At 49.4% G+C, this 18820-nt stretch overlaps 1 protein-coding gene and 1 long non-coding RNA gene across 3 annotated transcripts; both read right to left on the reverse strand.

Annotated features, from left to right (window-relative positions):
* Positions 1–2289: 2289 nt before the first annotated feature.
* SP9 (Sp9 transcription factor) lies at positions 2290–18763 on the reverse strand. 2 transcript variants are annotated; one of them, XM_082396023.1, is made up of 2 exons: positions 12402–18763; positions 2290–3878 (listed from the first exon to the last, which is right to left on the reverse strand). In XM_082396023.1, exons 1-2 carry the CDS (start codon positions 12771–12773, stop codon positions 2442–2444), a joined length of 1809 nt encoding a protein of 602 aa, XP_082252149.1. In that variant the 5' UTR covers positions 12774–18763; the 3' UTR covers positions 2290–2441. The 2 variants fall into 2 exon arrangements, with proteins under 2 accessions (XP_082252149.1, XP_082252150.1); XM_082396024.1 differs by lacking the exon at positions 12402–18763 and adding an exon at positions 4860–5012.
* On the reverse strand, positions 10722–12392 carry LOC309630611. The gene is made up of 2 exons (XR_014245838.1): positions 11627–12392; positions 10722–11355 (listed from the first exon to the last, which is right to left on the reverse strand). It is a non-coding gene; the product is annotated as an uncharacterized lncRNA (long non-coding RNA).
* Positions 18764–18820: the final 57 nt, after the last annotated feature.

Genomic DNA, 18820 nt, shown 5'->3' on the forward strand with positions numbered 1-18820 from the left:
CTATTAATAACAATTTATTTTTCCCCCCTAAAAATAAAAACATTCAGTCAAGTTCCCAAGACAGTAATAATAATTAAAAAAAAATTCCCCCCCACTGGGGCTGACTTTACTTGCATTTCCTATTGTGTGGGGAGCTTTTTAGAAATGTTTTTATTCTGTAAATATGTACTTTATTTTCTAAACTAACATTTTTTCGAATTGGGAAATTATCTCATTTACCAATTTTCTTTTCGTCTCTCCCTCTCTTCTCCCTCTCTTTTAAACTGGGGCTGTTAAGTTGGTGGTCAGAAGACAAAGAGAGTGAAAATAATTTTCATTTCAATAATTGCCTTCTGGTCAATTTAACTGTGCCTTATTTTGAAAGAGACTGTCTAAATGAGATTCCTGTCCCAAATGTGTTCCCAGGCCTGATCCCAGCCTTTAATTATTCCTGAGTTTTTTTTCTTCAGAATAAGACGCCGCACTGAGTAATCACAAAGAAGTCAGAGAGCATCCTTGAACCTTTTCAGAAGCAGCGCCACTGATATTCAAATAACCTGCGAGGGCCATTTGACGGCGCGGGGACCTAGGCATTTCCAATTCACTATTTGCATAGATCAGCCGTCTTTGAAAAGGAAAGGAGCAGTTGTCTTCCATAACATTAAAAAGCCTAGTTATCAAATCAAGTGCTTAGTTTGGGGGCTTTTAAAACGTTTACATTTTATCTCAGGTTGCCCTTTACCGTTTGACATGCAAATTTGGTGCAGTTAATTTAGACAATTAAAAAGATCTTCAAGGGAGCTTTGTCACGGAGAATATTTGGAGTTTTCCCCGTGGACCAGCTGAGATAAAGTTGGCCAGAACAAATGATGTCTAGGAGATTAATTAGATATTTGATAAGACATGAATCCCTAATAAGGGAATACAAGGCACAGGGGGCTGCTGTGTGCTCTAAGTCAAAATTAATAACATTTAACAAGATTTTCATTTAGGCATGAAATGTCTTTTCCGGGGTATTGACTCTAGCGATTTATTCCCCTGAGTCACCTCCCAACGTAGAGGGTCTTGGGAGCTACGACTTCTTTTAAAAAGCTTTCTCCTTTCACAGATTGTTTTAAAATCGCTTTTTAAAAACAAACAAACCCACTGGAGTTTCGTCTGATCCCTCCGGGAGGGGTAGGCACCTCCCCAGTTAAAGCTGCCAAGGACCTTTGCTTTTTTTGAAGGGGCTCCAGAGTTTTAAAATGTCACCTTTTGAGAGCTCTCTCGTTTAGTAATACAACTACACCTTCTTATAACCTAATTTAATTTACGCTGTTAATATACAAATAAATAATTCTCACTTCTCAAAAACGTATCGCTTTTATAACTCACATAAACCTTACACCACCTAAAACTAACATTAAGGGAATTTTTCCCAACAAAAAAAAGTCGGCTCACTTAAAGGTTATTGAGGGGGTAACAGGATCAAAAAAAAAAAAAAAAAAAGAAAGTGTATTGTTCAGAGTCCTTTAATAATACCAAAGTGAAAATATGATGTCAAGATTTTCTTCATACAGATAAACGCATTTAATTTCTTTAGATGACCTTAACTTACGTGTTTGTGAGTGAAATGATAACTCAACATTTTAAATATCTTTTACATATATACTGACTTTCACAAAGTGCATCAGAAAATTAAAAACAAAAAACTCCCTGAATTTCAGGAATTCACCAAAAAAACTCTATTCGAATGAACATTTACAAGAAAATAAAAGAGAACACAATCTTTTGAACCCTATTTATACAGATGTTATGAAATACAGAGAAACTGTCACTAGACTTCCAGTTTAATTTCTCACCTTCGGCCTTTTTTGATGCTTCCTTTTACAGGAAAAAAAAGTCTTATTGTAAGTAGATATCAAGCAGGACTTGGAGCATTTTATATATAATATAATCCACGCAAAGGGTCTGTTTTTATAGGTCCCGTTTGTTCTCAAATGTTCTGACAGTCCTTTGCAGGATGGTGGCTTGTTTTTGGAAAAAAGGAAAGAGAAGGGTGGTGGAAGGGGGTGGGCGGTGGGGGAGGAGGGAGCGTTTCTGTGTATTGCTCTTCGCTCGAGAAGTTTGTGCGAGTGGTTAAGTGTGTGTGCGCGCGCTCGAGTGTGCGTGCCTGTGGTTGTAGGTCTCCGGTGTGTGTGTGTGTCTGTGCGTGCAGCTTTTTAAAGTGTTGTTTGTGTCGAAAGATGCTTCGCTTTTGTTCCTGGACCACGCGTTTGATTCTCGTCTGGGCTCGGGCAGCAGAGGGGAGCTCCGGGCGTGGCCGGCAAGCGGCGGCCCGCGAGCCGGATGCCGCTCTACCTCGCGCCGGCCCGGGGGCGGCCGTGGAGCTCCCGCCCGTCCATACCCCGCTCGCTCGCCCTCCGAACCTCTCGCTCGCTCTCGCTGTCTCAACTCGCTCGCTCGCGCCTCTCGCCCGGTCTCTAAGAGTCGTTGGGGCCAGACGCGGCTTCCTTGCCTCCTGCCGAGGCCGCCGCCGCCGCCGCCGCCGCCGCTGCAGCCGCCGCCGCCGCCGCCGCCCGGGCGGCACTGACGCCGGAGTCGTGCAGGATGAGGTCGGGGGACTCGGAGCGGGGCGTCTCCAGGTTGCTGGCGTCCGTGTCACTGTCGCTGCCCTTTTTGCCCCCGCCACCCCCGTTGTGCGTCTTAATGTGTTTGCTCAGGTGGTCGCTGCGCATGAAGCGCTTATTGCACACCGGACAGGCGAAGCGCTTCTCGCCCGTGTGAGTCCGCAGGTGCCGCTGCAGCTCGTCCGAGCGCGTGAAGCGCTTGCCGCAGAAGAGCCAGTTGCACACGAAGGGCCGCTCGCCCGTGTGCCAGCGCAGGTGCGCCTTCAGGTGCGACGTCTTGCCGTACACCTTGCCGCAGCCCGGGATGTGGCAGCTGTGCAGGCCCTTGCGCCGCAGACTCGCCCCGGCCGGGCCCAGCCGCTCCGCCTCCTGGCAATTGGGGCAGTCGCAGGTGGCGCGGCCGGAGTAGCGGCGGGCCGAGCGCGCCGAGCTCCCCCCGGCGGCGGCGGCCGCGGCGCCCGAGATCATGGCGCTGGCTGCGGCGGCCGCCACGGCGGCGCTGGAGTCCGAGTAGGAGGGCAGCACCGGCTTGAAGCCGTCCTGGGCCAGCAGGTGCTGGCTGGTGGAGAGCAAGTGCGAGGCGGCGGCGGCCGAGGAGCCGAGGCCCGTGGAGCTGAAGGCCGAGTGCGTGAGCGAGCTGAAGTCGGGGTTGTAGGTGCCGAGCTGCGAGTGCAGCGAGGCCTGGGGGGCGCCCGAGTGCAGCGAGCTCTGGAGCCCCCCAGCGGGGTTCTGCACCTCCAGCCACGAGCCTGGGCTGCTGTGCACGTCCCACCACGACGACGCCGCGCCGTTGGTCACCTCGCCCGCCGCCAGCGTTGAGTGGAAGCCTGACTTGTACCACGACTCGTACGGGTGCGCCATGCCCACGCGCGGGTACAGGCCGTCGGCCGCCGTCGTGTGCACCTTGGAGATGAAGGCCGACTGGCCGCCCGCCTCTTGCGGGGACACCCCGGCCGCCGCGGCCGCGGCCGCTGCCGAGTTGGAGAAGAGGCCGCCGTAGTCGCTGCTGAAAGCGGACGACGTGGGGGACGTGGAGGCCAAGCAGAAGGCGCTGTTGGCTGCTCCAGAGCCGCCCGCCAGGCCGCCTGAGCCGCGGCCGCCGGTGGCCACGGCGAAGCCCGAGAGGCTGGAGCCGAGGTTGCAGCTGGACGAGGAGCGCTTCCAGGGATGGAAGCCGCCCTTGGCGAAAGCGCTCGACTCCGGCAGCGTCGTCAGCGGGCTCGTGTTGCCGATCTTGTTGCAGGTCGCCGCCAGCATGGCCAACGGGGTCGTTCCGAAGCGCGGCTCTTCCTAGAGTGGGTGGGGTGGGGGAGGGAGCAAGGAGGAGGAGGGCAGGAACAAGTGGGAGGAAGACACAGAGTGCACCCGTGAGCAGCCTCGTCCTCCCGCGGCTGGTCCCGGGGGGTCGTGGCTCCCCGGCTCGCGCCTCCTCCCCGCACGCTCGCCGAGGATGCGCCGCGCCCCGCGCGGGGAAGAGGCAATCACAAGGGCGAGGGTCCCGGCGCTGGAAAGTTGTTCTTCAGTGGGACTACAAATCAAAGATGTCTCGGTTCTCCTCGCCTCAGTCGCTGCAAACCCTGTCCCAAACCGTACTCGAGTCGCCCGCCTTCCGTTCGCCATAAGCCCGCTCCTCTCACAGAAGCCCCCAAATCGCCCTTCGGGGTGAAGCACGGAGGTAAACACGTCGACAACAAACGCCAGGTGAGGGCAGAGGCGGCCGAAATAGCGAGCCGGGGGTGGGGGAAACTTGGGGCACTCTTCCCAAGGGTGGCTAGGACTTGACTCTTTTTAACAGAAAACATTTTAAATGTTTACATACACACACACAAACAAGAATCCGAGTAGAAGCGACCCCCGCGATGGATTTCAGAGTCACAGACGAACTGGGGAGCCGCAGAAGTGTAAATGTTTGTTAACGTGACTACATGGACTGCAAAACAATTAAGGCTGTTTTCTGGAAACACCGCTGTCGCGTAATTGCAACAATCCCCGAAGCAAGGGGGGATGGGGTATAAATCACGAGGGGCAGAAAAGAAACCTCTAAAACCGAATATTAAAAGGACTTGCTTAACAGTTAAAATCCTTTTCTTACAAAGGCACCTCCTGGGTTCCAATAACTTGGGAAGAATCAGTCCTGGAAATGTGGAAAGTGCTAAAAGAAGCTGAGGCTGCAGTCGGGCAGCAACAGTTTCTCCAGAGCCGCGGACCCGGAGAAGCCATAACGAAAAATCACTCCAGTTAAAACAAGCAAATGCCGCACTTCCGACTTACCCCAAGTATAGACGTGGCCATAGCAGGTCCCTGGGCGGCGCGGCGGGGCCGGGAGCGGGGCTGAACCTGGCGGCTGCTCGGGAGAACTGTTCGGGTACCGCACGGCTCCCGTGTGCCCGCGCTCGCGCCGAGCGAACTCCGGGCTCCCGCCGGCTAAACTCAGCCTAAGTGCTAGGAGCACCCGCTTTGAAGTGCCGCTGGCGGCGCCTCTCACCCAATGAGGGCGCAGGCAGAGCAGACGGGAGCTGCCCCGCAGCCAATCAGACGCGCCGAGGGGCCCGAGCCCGGGCTCCTGGCGCGTGCCAGTCACCGCGGCTGGCGGGGGGGGAGGGGGGGTCGCGGGCTAGAGATTGAAGAAATTACAGCGCAATTAAAAATTTACACACACGCACCAAGCCAGGTTTAGCTATCGTTGAGACCGAGCCACAAGCCCCCCGAACCTCCCCGAGATGATGCAAGTTAGGACTGACAGTCCTCGACTCTCCACTTGTGGGAAAGGAGGCAGGCGGGGAGGGGGCCCGAGGCTGAGGCCGCACCAGCAAGACCCAAGTGGAGACGGAAATGTCAACGCTCACTTTGTGTGTCCAGGCTCTCGCCTGCGGAGCACAACTTGAGCTGGAATCCATCATTCTCGCTCGCGATTTTATCATTGTCATTTGTCTACCTAGTTCCTTATTCCCACTGGATTCAGTTTTACTCTCAGAGTCACATTGAGGAGAAGGGGGCGAAGGGACAGCTCCTCCGAGAGGAGAGAAATAGGCCTCTCCGTCCAGGTCTACACCCACAGACTTGCTGGGAGGGCCTGGAGCCTCCCGCATCCCGCCATTTCCCCTAGCGGCCTAAGTGTCTTCCTAATTGTCGCTCTGGCCTCTGACCCGGGGGGTAATACAAGTGCCACTCACACCAGAAGCTTCTAGTGGTAATTGAGGGCACCCTTTGTACCGTTTCGCCAGCGCCTAGATACCAGGCTAACCCAGTTGTTAAATATGACTAAACAGTGGGACGTGCTGATTATCTGCCGGGTTTCGCTGGGGGCTGGCGTGGGGGTGGGAGGCATCAGCCCATACAACACGCTGCACGAAGCTGCTTATTTTCACAATGTAACGACTTTGGAAACAGAGACCCGCGGGAGCCGCGTCCGTCCCCATCGCCACCCCCGCTGAAGCTGCAGCTTGCTAGGCTGTTTGTTTAACCCGGTGAAAATTTGCATGTCACGTTTCAGCCTGGAAGCGAGTTTTCTTGCCCCAGCTCCAGCCCACTCCCACTCCAGACCGCCTAGGCCTAGAGGCTCCTCTGCAGGGCAAGGGCGCCGGGTTGAGAAGTGGGCTCGCCCCTAGCCCTGCTTTCGTGGACGTGCTCAGGGAGCCTCTCTCCCGGACCTCTGTCCACGAGTGCCTGGGACGAGGCCACACGTGGGCGCCTCCACATTTTGCAGGCTGGAAGCATCCTGAAGTCCACTCCGGATCCTGTCGGTGTGAGGAGACACGTCCTCAGACGGACAACTGAGCGTCCTGGAGCCCCTCGGCACCCGCTGAGCTGTTTGTTTTTCTTTTTTCTGGGTCTCCCTTTCTCTTTCTTCTTCAGGGCAGCCAGGAGCAGCTTTTGAACCAGAAATACCAGTGCCCTCGACAGACCTGGGTACTGGTTTTAATGTACCACATTCTCCTGAAAGCCCACATCCTGCTTTCAAAGACATTTTAAACCACGAACCTCAGATGCTTGGGTGCAAAAGGCGAGTTGTTGAGGAGGGGGAGCATGTGAGGAGGACGTGGAACTATGCCCCCAACGTTTTCTTCCTTCTTTTGCAATATCTCTTGGCTCAAGAGTGCGACCACCGTGGCTCTTCTCTCAGCCCTGAGATGGAGCCTGCGTGTATCCCGGAGCACTCCGTAGGTGGAGAAGGCTATCTGGGTTGCTTTCTTTGCTAGTCGGTAGAATATCTTTGCTCAAAATGCCTCCCGCCGCACTTTGATCTAAGGTGGCGAAAGCACCGAAGCAAGTATGACAGAGAAAGGGGAGAGAGTGAGAAGACCCGAGCGGCTATAATGAAGCTCTGTGCCCTGGGGGGTTGTGGTAGCAATCGGCGGGGGAAGGGGGGGGGAAAGGTGTGAAAAGCCCCCGGGACACTCGGGGTGGAGGGGTGAGGGGGAGCCAAGCAGCCCGGAAGAGCCAGAAAGCCCGGCAGGGGGACCCGGGAGCCCTTCCCAACAGGTGACTTCTGCCCTGGAAGGTCAGACTGGTGCTCGGCTTCGCGTAGAGTCTTCGCGTCGATTTACTAATAGAGGGATTGTTAAGTGGCAGCCAGGCGTTGCCGACTCACCCAGTGCAGCCCCGGGAGGAGAAGCGCGGAGGTTTCCCCCATCCACATCCTCCCTCACCCCCAACACACGCTCTCCTTAAGGAAACCTGACAAAGTAATAAATAAGACAATCCGAAAAGCCACTTAGCACTCGTGACATTTTCAAGTCAACCATTTAAAACAATTCACGCTGGCACCTCGGGCTCCCGGCGCCTTGGTTGCCTGTCTCTTCTCCTCTTCCTCCTCCTTTCCCCTCCCCCTCCCTCCGTTTTCAGTGTAGTTCCAGCTGTCAGACTCTCTACGTGGGCACTCTGATATTCCTTTAGATACACATCACCGGATCACAATAAAAGTTAGGAAATCTTCCAAACGATCGCAGGCAGACGCTCCGGGCACTTCAACTCTAAAGTGGGGCCCCCAAGGAAATCTTTCAGAAGAAGTCCAGTTTGTGTGTGTGTGTGTGTGTGTGTGTGACAGTTTTTTTCATTCTCTAAAAAATCTAGTTTTTAAACAAAGATCAATGTGTTATGCTGAAGTGTTGAGCTGACTGTTAAAACATTTGGGGAAATAATGACAATGTAACAAAGGCCTGGTTTGGAGTGAATCATCACCCTTTTAAAAGTTAAAGCAATTTTCAGGAGAATAGCTTTCAGCAAACGCTTTACATTATTCAAAACGGCCAAATAATGCTCTATTATAGCGCCTGAATGCTGCCAGTCAGCCTCTAAGTGCAATTTGTGCAAAGGCCCCGGTGCCTTATCTCCACTTCTTTATAAAGAGGTGAATATAAAACAATTTCTTCCAAACCCAGACAGAGAGCACGAAAATTGCTTCCCTTTCTGCAATCAGGGCAATTTAACTGGAGTGCAATTAGCACTATTAAATGTCGATTCTGCATAAACAAATCTGACTGAGCAGCGAAAGTGGGGTGAGAACCTCATATACACTGAAACTGATTTTTTAAAATTATGTATCCGGGTCCTTTACAATTGATCCGTGACGTTTTCATCTTGGAATATATTTACATCGTAAATACACTATGGTTAAATCAACATAATTTTTTTGCAAAAAATTTCAATAGGAATCCTAATAAAGAAGAATGGGGTAATTAAAGGAAAGAGTTCACTTCCTTTGAACAAATATTGTTTCCCCCATCCTGCCTCTCCCGAGAGCTTTGATCTGAGCAACTGCTCAAGTTGCTGCATTTAGTAGGCAAAACCGGGGAAACAATTCCGTCATTAGCGCGGATCCGAAGGATTGGAGCTCCTACGCCACAGGAAAAAAAAAAAAAAAAAAAAAAGCTTCTCCCTGATGCACAGGGAGACGGGGGAGGAACAGTTATCTTCTGAATAACTCGAAATATTAGGTGGCTGCCCAGTCTCCCAGGGGCTTTGGCCAGTCGCAGAGTTGAGCAGCGGATATACTGCACAGGGGTGGGGTGAGGTAGAGTTGGGGAGACTCGAGGATGTGGGCGGGAGGGAAGGGGTTGGGGAGGAGGAACCGAAGGTTCTCGCCTGGACTCTGCTGGCTGCTGCCAAAGCCTCGGCCACCAGGACCTGGGTGCCCGGGAGCAGGGAAAGGAGAAGGCAGGGAGAGGAGCCCGTGAAAAGCATCTATCTGACCTGTCCTCCTCCGGCATGCCTTTATTTATTTGCTTAGCCACAGCTCTCCCTTTCTGGATAATTTGTGCAATTAATTATGCTTTTCATTTGCATGATCTACACTACAGCAGTGATTATCAGGTCAGCACAGTGTGGGATTTGGGGAGATACATTAATAACGAGTTAAAAAACAAAACAAAAAAACCACACACACGAAAAGCTGCCCTTGTGTTCCACAGTCACCTGCCATGAACAGGGGCTGAGGAAGCCAATACAGACTATAGCGCCTGTTGAGTCCAATGAGTCTTTTCCTCAGTTGGAGTTTGTCAGTTGTGGGTGAAAATGAAATGCAGCTTTTGATTAGAAGGGAATCTTTTATAGTTAACATATCTATATTTTTAAAAGCACCAGCCTTGAGATCAACTGGGTGGAGAAAATAAATTGAAAACTGAGGAACTCTCCCACAATTTCCATTGAGCTTTCATTTAATATTTGTTCTATAACAACCTCCTTCCATCCCAACCCTTGCAAATAAAAGAGCCAGGAAGGATCACCAGGCCATTGGAACTTTCATCTTTTCTCCATCTCAGAAGTGTTACTGCTATTTAGAGATGGCAGGAGATGCAAATCCGTTTTGTCTATAAGGTCTACTGGAGAAACTGAAAACCCTTAGTCTAGTAAGTACACTCCAAACATTTGCTACACAACTAATTTTCTGCTGCTAGATGTATCTGGGCCATATATTTTAAGCCTGCCTTGATCTGTTTATCTGAGCCAAAAATGCATGAACAATTAAAGGAAAGACTCTGGTGTGTCAAAGGCAGGAAGGTGACTGTAGACTGTGTGATGATTTTAATGACTGCAATTATTGGAAGATTATTCGACAAGCATCATAGATTTGTTTACTGCCTTACTTGGAAACTATGGGGGGCCTATTCGGCTTGGGGTTTTACCTTCCTCCCTCCCTCACCAACTACCACAGAGGGGTATTAGACCTAAGCAAATGTGCCATTCACTGTTGGCTTCCTTCTTCTCTTTTAGGGCATTTCTACCAAAATGGAGCACATTTGTGTCTCAGCCAACTCTAATCGAACCATCTCTGGAGATATTAAAGCAATCTTTTCACTCAGACCTTAAGCTAATATTTTTAAAAAGCCAAAGGCCAGGGAATTCTGGTCATTCATCAGCTTCTCCCAGCCAGGGTACCAGTTTCCTCAGTTTTACACTTTCATAGGCAGGCTTTGAAGAGACTTCCAACTCTCCCTCCTCCTTTCAGGGTTTGAAGGAAGCACAACTGCAAGTTGTGAAACAGGACTTTAGGCATATCTCCAGGACTCCATACTGGAGAAAGTTTGGCTTTTTCTTCCTTCCTTTAACAGCGTCCCCCTCCCCCATATTATTTCCTATCACAATTCCTAACCTTACCCTGTGAGAAATAAGTAAATAAAAAGAAAGGGTATGACTAAGAACGGTTTGTGGCTAAGGAATTTTTTTACTGTATTATATACAGACACAAGGAATGCAAATAAGGAAGATTTCTTGTCTGATAAAAGCAAAATCATCCTGTCTACACTAATCAATAAATCACAGCCTGGGCTTTGGTTATTAGTGAAATTTGAAAGAAAGAAAGAAAAAAAGGTACAGCAAATATCCCTAGTAAGCCCCCTTTCCTCCCTCCCCTGAGGCTCTGAGACTGCAGATGACTTGGTCATCGTGGTGCTCTTCCTTGGTCTGGAATCGAGAACCTTCCCCGTTCAAACCGGAGCCTTCAGAACTCTGCAAGTGGCAATTAGGAGCCTATTACAAGCCATTAGATTGATCAACGTACCTTAAACAATGCAAATGATTTATATGGCTGATTTATATGGAGAGGAAAAAGAAAAGGGGCTGGGGGGAGGACGACTCCATATCCTTCACATTATCGCAGTGTTCTGGAGAAAACACGGGCCCAGCCTCTCTTCGTCACTGCTTAGAACCACCAGAGCGATTTATTCTGAAAACTTTTCAAGCAAAGACACAGGCTCCCCTGGCTCGTTCGATGGATGTCGAGGTGCCCATTCTTTGCCCCTTTTCTCTTCTTTTTAAGGAAGAGCTTAGAAGGACCGAGGCCGGGGTTCACAGCGACGCCACTCCCCCAGCGGAGGACACTGCCGCGAGCGGTCCCAGCTGCCTCCTTTCCCCGGGTCTGTCCCCGGAGAGGGGGAGGATGACTTACAGATTTGTTTTAACGGAGTGTTCGAGTGCTGTGTGGCCTCCTAATTACGGCAGGAACACACAACCATTAGCCCTTGAAGTTTCAGGCGCGACTCGGGGAGGAGCCGCGACCCAGCTCCCCGCGTGCACACCACGCGGGGGAGGGGTCGGTGGGGAGGGCGAGAACTCCTCGGAACCGACCTCCTCGCTCGGGCTGACTATTTCAGCTAATCTAACTGGCGAAGACAAAATTACAACGGAGCCAAAGCGATCAAAGCAGGCCCCTGCCAGCCCCCTCCTCCCGCCCTCCTTCCCGCCCCAAAGTCTGTTTGTAGTTGTCTCCTGTGCTGCAGACTCGTCGGTCTTCTCACGACAAGGAAATTCCAGCCAGTTTTTCCAGAGCCTGAAAGGAGAGGACAGACGCACTTCACACTTCCCAGGGGAGAATTCCCTTTGTCTTATCTCTCCCTCCCCCAGTCCGCCCTCAGCTCTGAAATGGGGGACAGGCAGCGGGCCTAAAGACCCTGGGCGCGGAGGGGGCGATAGTAACCGAACCCCACGTCCAGCTCTGTGCCTGTAGATCCCCTCCCCCTTTTCTCCTCTCTCTTCTTCTCTTTCCCAACCTTCTCTCTTCCTTTCTCCCTCCCTTTTTCCAATTCTCTAGATCCTCTTACCACTCAAGTCTTCTCGCGGGCTCCAGCGCCTAGAGCCTGGGCAGGCGCAGTTTATTTCCCGGCCTTAGTGGTTTGGCGGGAAAGGGCTTCGTCCTGGCTTGTCCACGGGTGTCTGGGACAAATCATTTTGTTTGTGTCTATATGCGGAATGGGAAGCATTCCGGGTTGATAATGGGGCACAGAGGGAAGAGGGGAAAAACAGAGAAGCTACATGCACTGGGAGAGTTGCCACCTGTGTCTTTTGCAGCCAACCTGCGATGGGAGCCCAGGATACGGAAACTCTTCTAGGCGGACGGTGACCTCACACACACACCCCTCTCCCCCCAACCGCTCTCATCTGTCCTTTATTACCCCATATCTTAGTCTCCTGAGTTCTTCCCTGAGTTGTTTTCTTTCATTCCCCACCCCGCCCCCCTTCCCAGGACTTCTCAGGGCTCTGCAGCTTAGTGAGAGATTGAGAAAGATGGTCGGTTAAGAGTCCCACCAAGCACCCAGGTAGTCCTGTGACATCTCCGAGAACAGGCCTGTCCTGGGCCGACACTTTCATGCTTTCTGAATTTCAGCTACTCTAGAGTCCTCTCTTGTCACACCCACCCCCATCGAGAGGCCAGATTGACACCTCCACCCTGACTCGCCTCTTGAAGTATCTAGAGCCGGGTACCCGGAGGGGCAGAGGGAGGCTCCGCACACATTAGAGACGTGCGCCTCCTCCTGCCCCTCCCACTTCCCCCGCTGCCGCAGGCAGAATGCACATTGATGACACTGACACACTCACTCGGGCACGCGTCAGCGGCGTCGATCCTCCTTCCCTGCCAGGCGGCAGCAGGCGAGACGGCCTTGAGGCAGGTGACATCGCCGCGGGGAGGCAGACTCCGCGCTCCAGATGCCACCCTGGGAGTGGGGATGTTCGGGTCCCCCAAAGCCAGCTGCGGGGCTCCCCTGCCGCGTGGCCGGAGGCCTCGCTGCTGCTGGTCCTCCCCTCCGCCTCTTGCCGCGCTCCCCGCGTCGCCCCCTGCTCTGCGTCCGGCTCCGCACCTTCACCGCCGCAGCCCCCGAGCGCCCGTCTCCAAGAAGCCTGCCGCCCGCCCGCCCTCCTCCAAGGCTCGGTTACATCTGGGATGCATTGCCCCTTAATTGTCAACCCCATTATTGTGATCAAGTGAACGTTGCTAATCTCTACATTTGTTGTTTAGGTAAATAGAGGCTGCGTTTAATCAATACGCGGGGCCCCAGCCCTCGCAGCGCCAAGTAACTTAAGTCAACGGTGAAGATTTCACTGTGTGTGTGATTACAGAGCACACGGAATATTCACTCCAGCCTAATCCCACATCTCTTCTCCCACCCCGGGGAGCGAGCGGAGGGAACGCGAGGAATCTCCACCCTCCGAGGAATCAAGGGCCGGCTCCCTTCGGGGAGGAGAAGGACTTCGTGGCTGTGACCCCGCGCGCCGGGCGCGGGGGCCTGAGGCTGGACTGGGGACCGCCCTGACATCCGAGCGGCTAAATCCCGCGTTCCGCGCCTTCTCCCCGAGGGCTTCTGGCCCCCTCCCCTCCAAATCTGCAGCAGTGAAGAGGGTGGTTCCCCACCCGGCATGTCCCCGCCAGACGGGAAGGCTGAGGGCAGGGCCCCGGGAGACGGGTCGGGCTCTTCCTGACGCCCAGGCCTCCGCAAGCGGGCTCCTTCTCTTCATCTCCCTCTGCTCTGAGTTGCCGGGTTCCTCGCCCCGCGGGAACTCTCGAGAATGCCAGGCTTGGGCGCGCAGAGCTCGGGGTATTTGCGCTTCTTCCTAAACAGCTACTGTTTCCTAATTAAGAGGACCTTAGCCCAGCGCTAGGCGGAGAGACCCGGATTCGCAGCAGGGAATAGGCAGGCCTGGGGAGGTGGGCGGTCCGCTCTGGCGAGGGGTGGTGTCGACTCCTTCCAGCAGCTTGGCTGCGGGAGTGGCCTTAGGAGTGAGGGCCTCTGGGCTCTGCAGGGAAAGGGTTAATTAGCTAGGCCACTTCCCGGCGGCGTTTGGAAGAACCCAACCCCTCCCGACGCCCTGGAGCGGGGCCCAAGAGGCTGAGCCTCTAGTTTGAGGCACTATCTCCTTGGGCACTTGGTCGCCGGAGTTTGTTTCTCCTGGTGTCTCTTTCTCCGCTCCATTCCTGGGAATGTTCGATATAAACAACCAATAACTCCGGTTGTAATCAGATACTCTCCTAGCATGGAACTGACCCGCTTTCAATAAGCTGGATTCTAAAGTCAACTGATGATTTGCAAGTTTAGGGTGTCGGCGCAACCACGGAACTAAATGACAGCTGGGGCTTGAATTGGGGCCCACGGTTTTGGATGGTAGTTGCCTGGTTTTAATTTTTGGAATTGAACAGCACTCGTATAAGGTATCTCTCTCTGCTTTCTCCTTCCCATAAAAGTTGAATAGCATTTAGAACAAGAGGAAAATTAAACACAAATGTCTGGGCAATCCTGAAGTCCTTTTTCTTTCTAATACTTCTTCCTGAGAATCCCCTGTGCCAGCCTCAAGCTCCCACCCAAGCCTGTGACTCTCCTTATCAGATGTGCAGATCTTTTACCACCCTGCGGCAAACCAGCCTGCCAAGAAGTCCACAGGACAGATAAATATGGTATCGGACCCCTTTGACTGGGGACAACTTAACTTTTTCTGGATTGTGGTTGTTTTAAAGCTAGGACAAGGAAAGAAAGGCAAGGAGGCTGATGGCCAGGGCTCCTGGATCAGCACAAGCCCTTTGGGGCTCTCAGGAGCTGGGTGTGAGTTAAGATCCACCACTTCATGCTGTGACCTTGGGTGGGCCAGGAAGCTTCTCAGTTTCTTCCTCTCTAAAATGAAGCTAATAATTTCGACTTCGAAGGATTTTTAGAAAGGTTAAATAAAACTGTGTAGGGAAATTCCTAGCAACTGCTCAATACTTATTAATAGTTGCCTTCCATTTTCCATTGAAATTCCTAGCTAAAACTTACCGTGGAACAAAAGCAAAATCAACAGCTACTGTAATACAGAATTTTAGTGTGTGTGGAAAGTACGGGGCCTAGTACAAAATCAGGTTGGAGGAGGACAAATGCAACAACAGCTAGCAGCTGCCTGTTTGGGAAGGAGTGAGGTTAGCTGCTCCAGTCAGCAACACATTTTATGGTCTGGCTTTCACAGGTCTGCACATGGGAAACAGGAGATGTTGTCCCTAACAATAATAGATGACATTTATTGAGCACTTATTATATGCCAAGCATTCTGCCAAGTGCTTTACAAACAGCATCTGATTTAATGCACACAATAATGTTATCAGGTAAGTATTATGAGTATTATTGATATCTCTCTTTTTAAACTTTTATTATGGAAAATCTCAAATATATATTTAAAAGTAGAGAGTATATTATAATGAACCCCTCTATGTTGATCACCCAGCATCAATAACTGTCATCTCATAGCCAAACTTCTTTAATCCCTACCCCATCCATTTCCTCCTCCCTCCCTTATTTTAAAGCAAATCTCAGACATCATATCATTTTACTTGTAAATATTCCATTACTATCAAAATATCAAAAGACAACTAAAAAAAAAAACCCAAATCACAATACCATGTTATAATCATACATAAACACATTTGAAATAATTCCTTAATATTATCAGACATCTAATCAGTGTTCAAGTACCCCCAATTATCTCATAAATGATTTTTTACAATTGCTTTTTTTTTTTTTCAAACTCAGATCTAAGCAATATCCACACATTTAGTCTCTCATGTCTCTTTTAATCATAGGTCCCTCTCCCTCTTTTTCTTTCCTTGCAATTTGTTTACTGAAGTAACCTAGTCATTTATCCTTTTTATAAATGAAGAAACAGGCTCATAGAGGTTAAAGGAATTTAGTAAGAGATAGAAAAGGAATTCAGACCCAGCCATGTCTGACTCCAGAGTCCAAGTGCTTAATGGCTTTATTATATTCCCTTTAAATCAAATGATGAAAAGCAAGACACAGGAAAAACACAATCACCCATAAAAGATTTCGGAACATGTCTAACTCCCCTAAGTGACTAGTTCCTTTACCAAGCGTCCACAGAAAACTGTTCATTTCAAACCCAGGCAGGGTTTGAATGTGGGAAGAGAAATTGAAAACAGGATAACCCAGTATCCTCCTTCTGTTTTGAATCTTGACTAAATAATTCCTGCATTCATATGTATCTGTAACATGGTGAAGGGATTTTTATTTCCAACAAATATTTAGCAAAGCAAAAACATTTCTTAAACGAATCTACCAGTTTCCTTTTTCTTTCTTTCCTCCTTACTTTCCTCCTATATTCCCCTTTTCTCTGTTCTCCATAGCTAGATAAGGAAAAAAACATCTCTTTTAAGTAGTTATTTTAAAATACCAGTCAAATTAACAATTTGGTAGTTTGATATGTGATATCTGGCTTTTGTTACGGTAGTTTTGAAACCACAGTTACCCTAGCAACTGAATACATTTTTTTCTTTAAAAAATTTTTTAGCTGTCTGGAGGAGAAAAAAAAGAAAAAGAAAACTTATTGCCAGAATTTTCCTGTAATAGCCTCCATTAACTGCAGTGACTTCTATTGGAGAGGCCAGCACTGCTGTCTCCTGCTGTCACCAGTCATTCACTGATCTAGCAGATGTTTTGTTTGATAAGGCCAATTTGAGCTTTATAAAACATTTATTTTTTTACCTCCAAGGAGCAAATACCAGTAAGGATGGGATTCAGCATCTATCACTGGATACCATACAAGGGCCTCAACCTGCCAGTGGAGCTTCTAGGTGAGAGGAAACACTAAAACAAACCTAAAGGCTTCATTTATTTAAAAAAAAAAAAAAGAGGGAGGATGGTTAGAGGGCATTAGATCAGTCTCTTGAGACTTAGCAAGAGGGAAAAAAAAAAGTGAGTAGAAGAGCCAATAGTCTACTATAGAATCTTTCTGGAAACACCTTGGTAGGTGAGCAGTTGCCAAAGTGGGCAATGATATTAGTTAGTGAGATGACGGAATAAGAGAGGGGGTGATGCACATAGCGTTGAATTTTATAGATTTGATAAAACATGTGTTAGTATTTCAAGGAGGTGAAGTAGAGAAGAATCAGCAAGGAAAAAAGCTGTACATTAGGGCTTTTTGGAGCAACTAGACTATGAGCATTTGTAAGAATATTCATGCATTTGCTTCTGAATAAAATTCCCGTCGCAATCATGCTTCTGATGCACACAACTCTAGATTCCTTTTTCTTTACAAAACAGACAAACTGACTTTATAAATTACAAATATCCAAATCCTTTCTCTTGACTAGAAGGAAGATTGGTTTCAAGACCTGGGGCTATGGTGTGAGTAAGCCAAAGGTAGCAAAAGAAGTACTGGGCAGTTCTGCTCCTGTTGGTAAGATGCCTCTTATGAGTCTCCTCTTATGAGTCTCCTGGGCCAGGAAGTCCTCCTTTATAATGTAATGGCTCGACAAAATGAAGGTTCCAGTCCTTCCTTTTTATTTTAGATGGCCCTACCTATGTAAAATATTTTGACTTGAGGAATTACATTTTGAGCCAGGGTAAGAACTAAAAAAAGAGAGGAAGGAGAGAATGTTGCTTCCATTTGCGGAAAATGTAATTTCTGTACAGTAAACTTACCCTGAACAACAACAAAATTTTTTGCAAACATAGGCACATTCCTCTCTAGGTCAAAATAGGAAAAAAAAAAAAAAAAAAGCAGAAACAGCAATATCAGCTAGGGCTTTTTCTTAACTACTTGAATCATTAAAGGCATCTACTACTTCTTCCCCCCCACACCCCCCCAGCTTTTTTGAGATATAACTGACACATAACGTTGGGTAAATATAAGGTATACATGTTGATATGATACAAATGTATATTTTGAAATGATTACCACAATAGGGTTAGTTAACACATTCATCACCTCACATAACTACCTTTTTTTTTTTTGGTAGTGGTGATGGTAAGAACATTTGAGATCTACTTTTTAAAAAAATAAATTTATTTATTATTTATTTTTGGCTGCATTGGGTCTTTGTTGCTGCACGTGGGCTTTCTCTAGATGCGGTGAGCGGGGGCTACTCTTCGTTGCAGTGCGTGGGCTTCTCATTGCGGTGGCTTCTCTTGTTGCGGAGCACGGTCTCTAGGCGCGCGGGCTTCAGTAGTTGTGGCACGCAGGCTCAGTAGTTGTGGCTTGTGGGCTCTAGAGCGCAGCTCAGTTGTGGCGCACGGGCTTAGTTGCTCCTTGGCATGTGGGATCTTCCCAGACCAGGGCTCGAACCCATGTCCCCTGTATTGGCAGGCAGGTTCTTAACCACTGCACCATCAGGGAAGCCCTGAGGTCTACTTTTTTAGCAACTTTCAAGTATACAATACAATACTGTTAACTATAGTCATCATGCTGTACATCATTAGATCCCCAGAAATTATTCATCCTATGACTTGGAAGTTTGTACCTTTTGACCAACATCTCCTTGTTTCTCCTCCCTGCAGCCAGTCTGGAATTCAGATTGAGTACAGTGGGTATAGATGGCTTGTCTCTGCTCCACCATATTTGAAGCCTCAGCTGGGAAAACTCAAAGAGCAGGGACTAGAATCATCTGCATGAGTCTTCTTCATTCACACATCTGGCAATGGATGCTGGTCGGGACATCTATACATGGTCTCTCCACATGGTCTCTCTGCATGGGCTAGTTTGGACTTCCTCACAGCATGCATGTGAATTCCTAGAGCCAGTGTCCCAAGAGAGCAAGATGAAATAGCATGGTATTTTTGTGATCTCTTGATTGGGACAGTCACAAGTATTTGCCCAGGTTTGACGGGAAAGGACATAAATTCCACCTCTCCATGGGAGGAGTGTTAAGATCACATTGTAAAAAGAGCACTCAGGGTATAAGATACTGTTTCAGTCCCTTTTGGAAAATACTGTCTGCAATAATATATGTATATACATGTAAAGGGAGCTTCCTAACAGAGTGCAGAGAGTTAACATCTGAGAGCTATTTTTCACTGTCTGTGGCAGTTGAAAATTAAAGTCTTTCTGGGACTTCCTTGGTGGTCCAGTGGGTAAGACTCCATGCTCCCAATGCAGTGGGCCCTGGTTTGATCCCTGGTCAGGGAACTAGATTCCGCATGCCGCAACTGAGAGTCTGCATGCTGCAACTAAGACCCGGCACAGCCTAAATAAATAAATAGTAA

Source organism: Balaenoptera borealis, assembly GCF_965194805.1.
Source record: "Balaenoptera borealis genome assembly, chromosome: 6".
Lineage (NCBI taxonomy): Eukaryota > Metazoa > Chordata > Mammalia > Artiodactyla > Balaenopteridae > Balaenoptera > Balaenoptera borealis.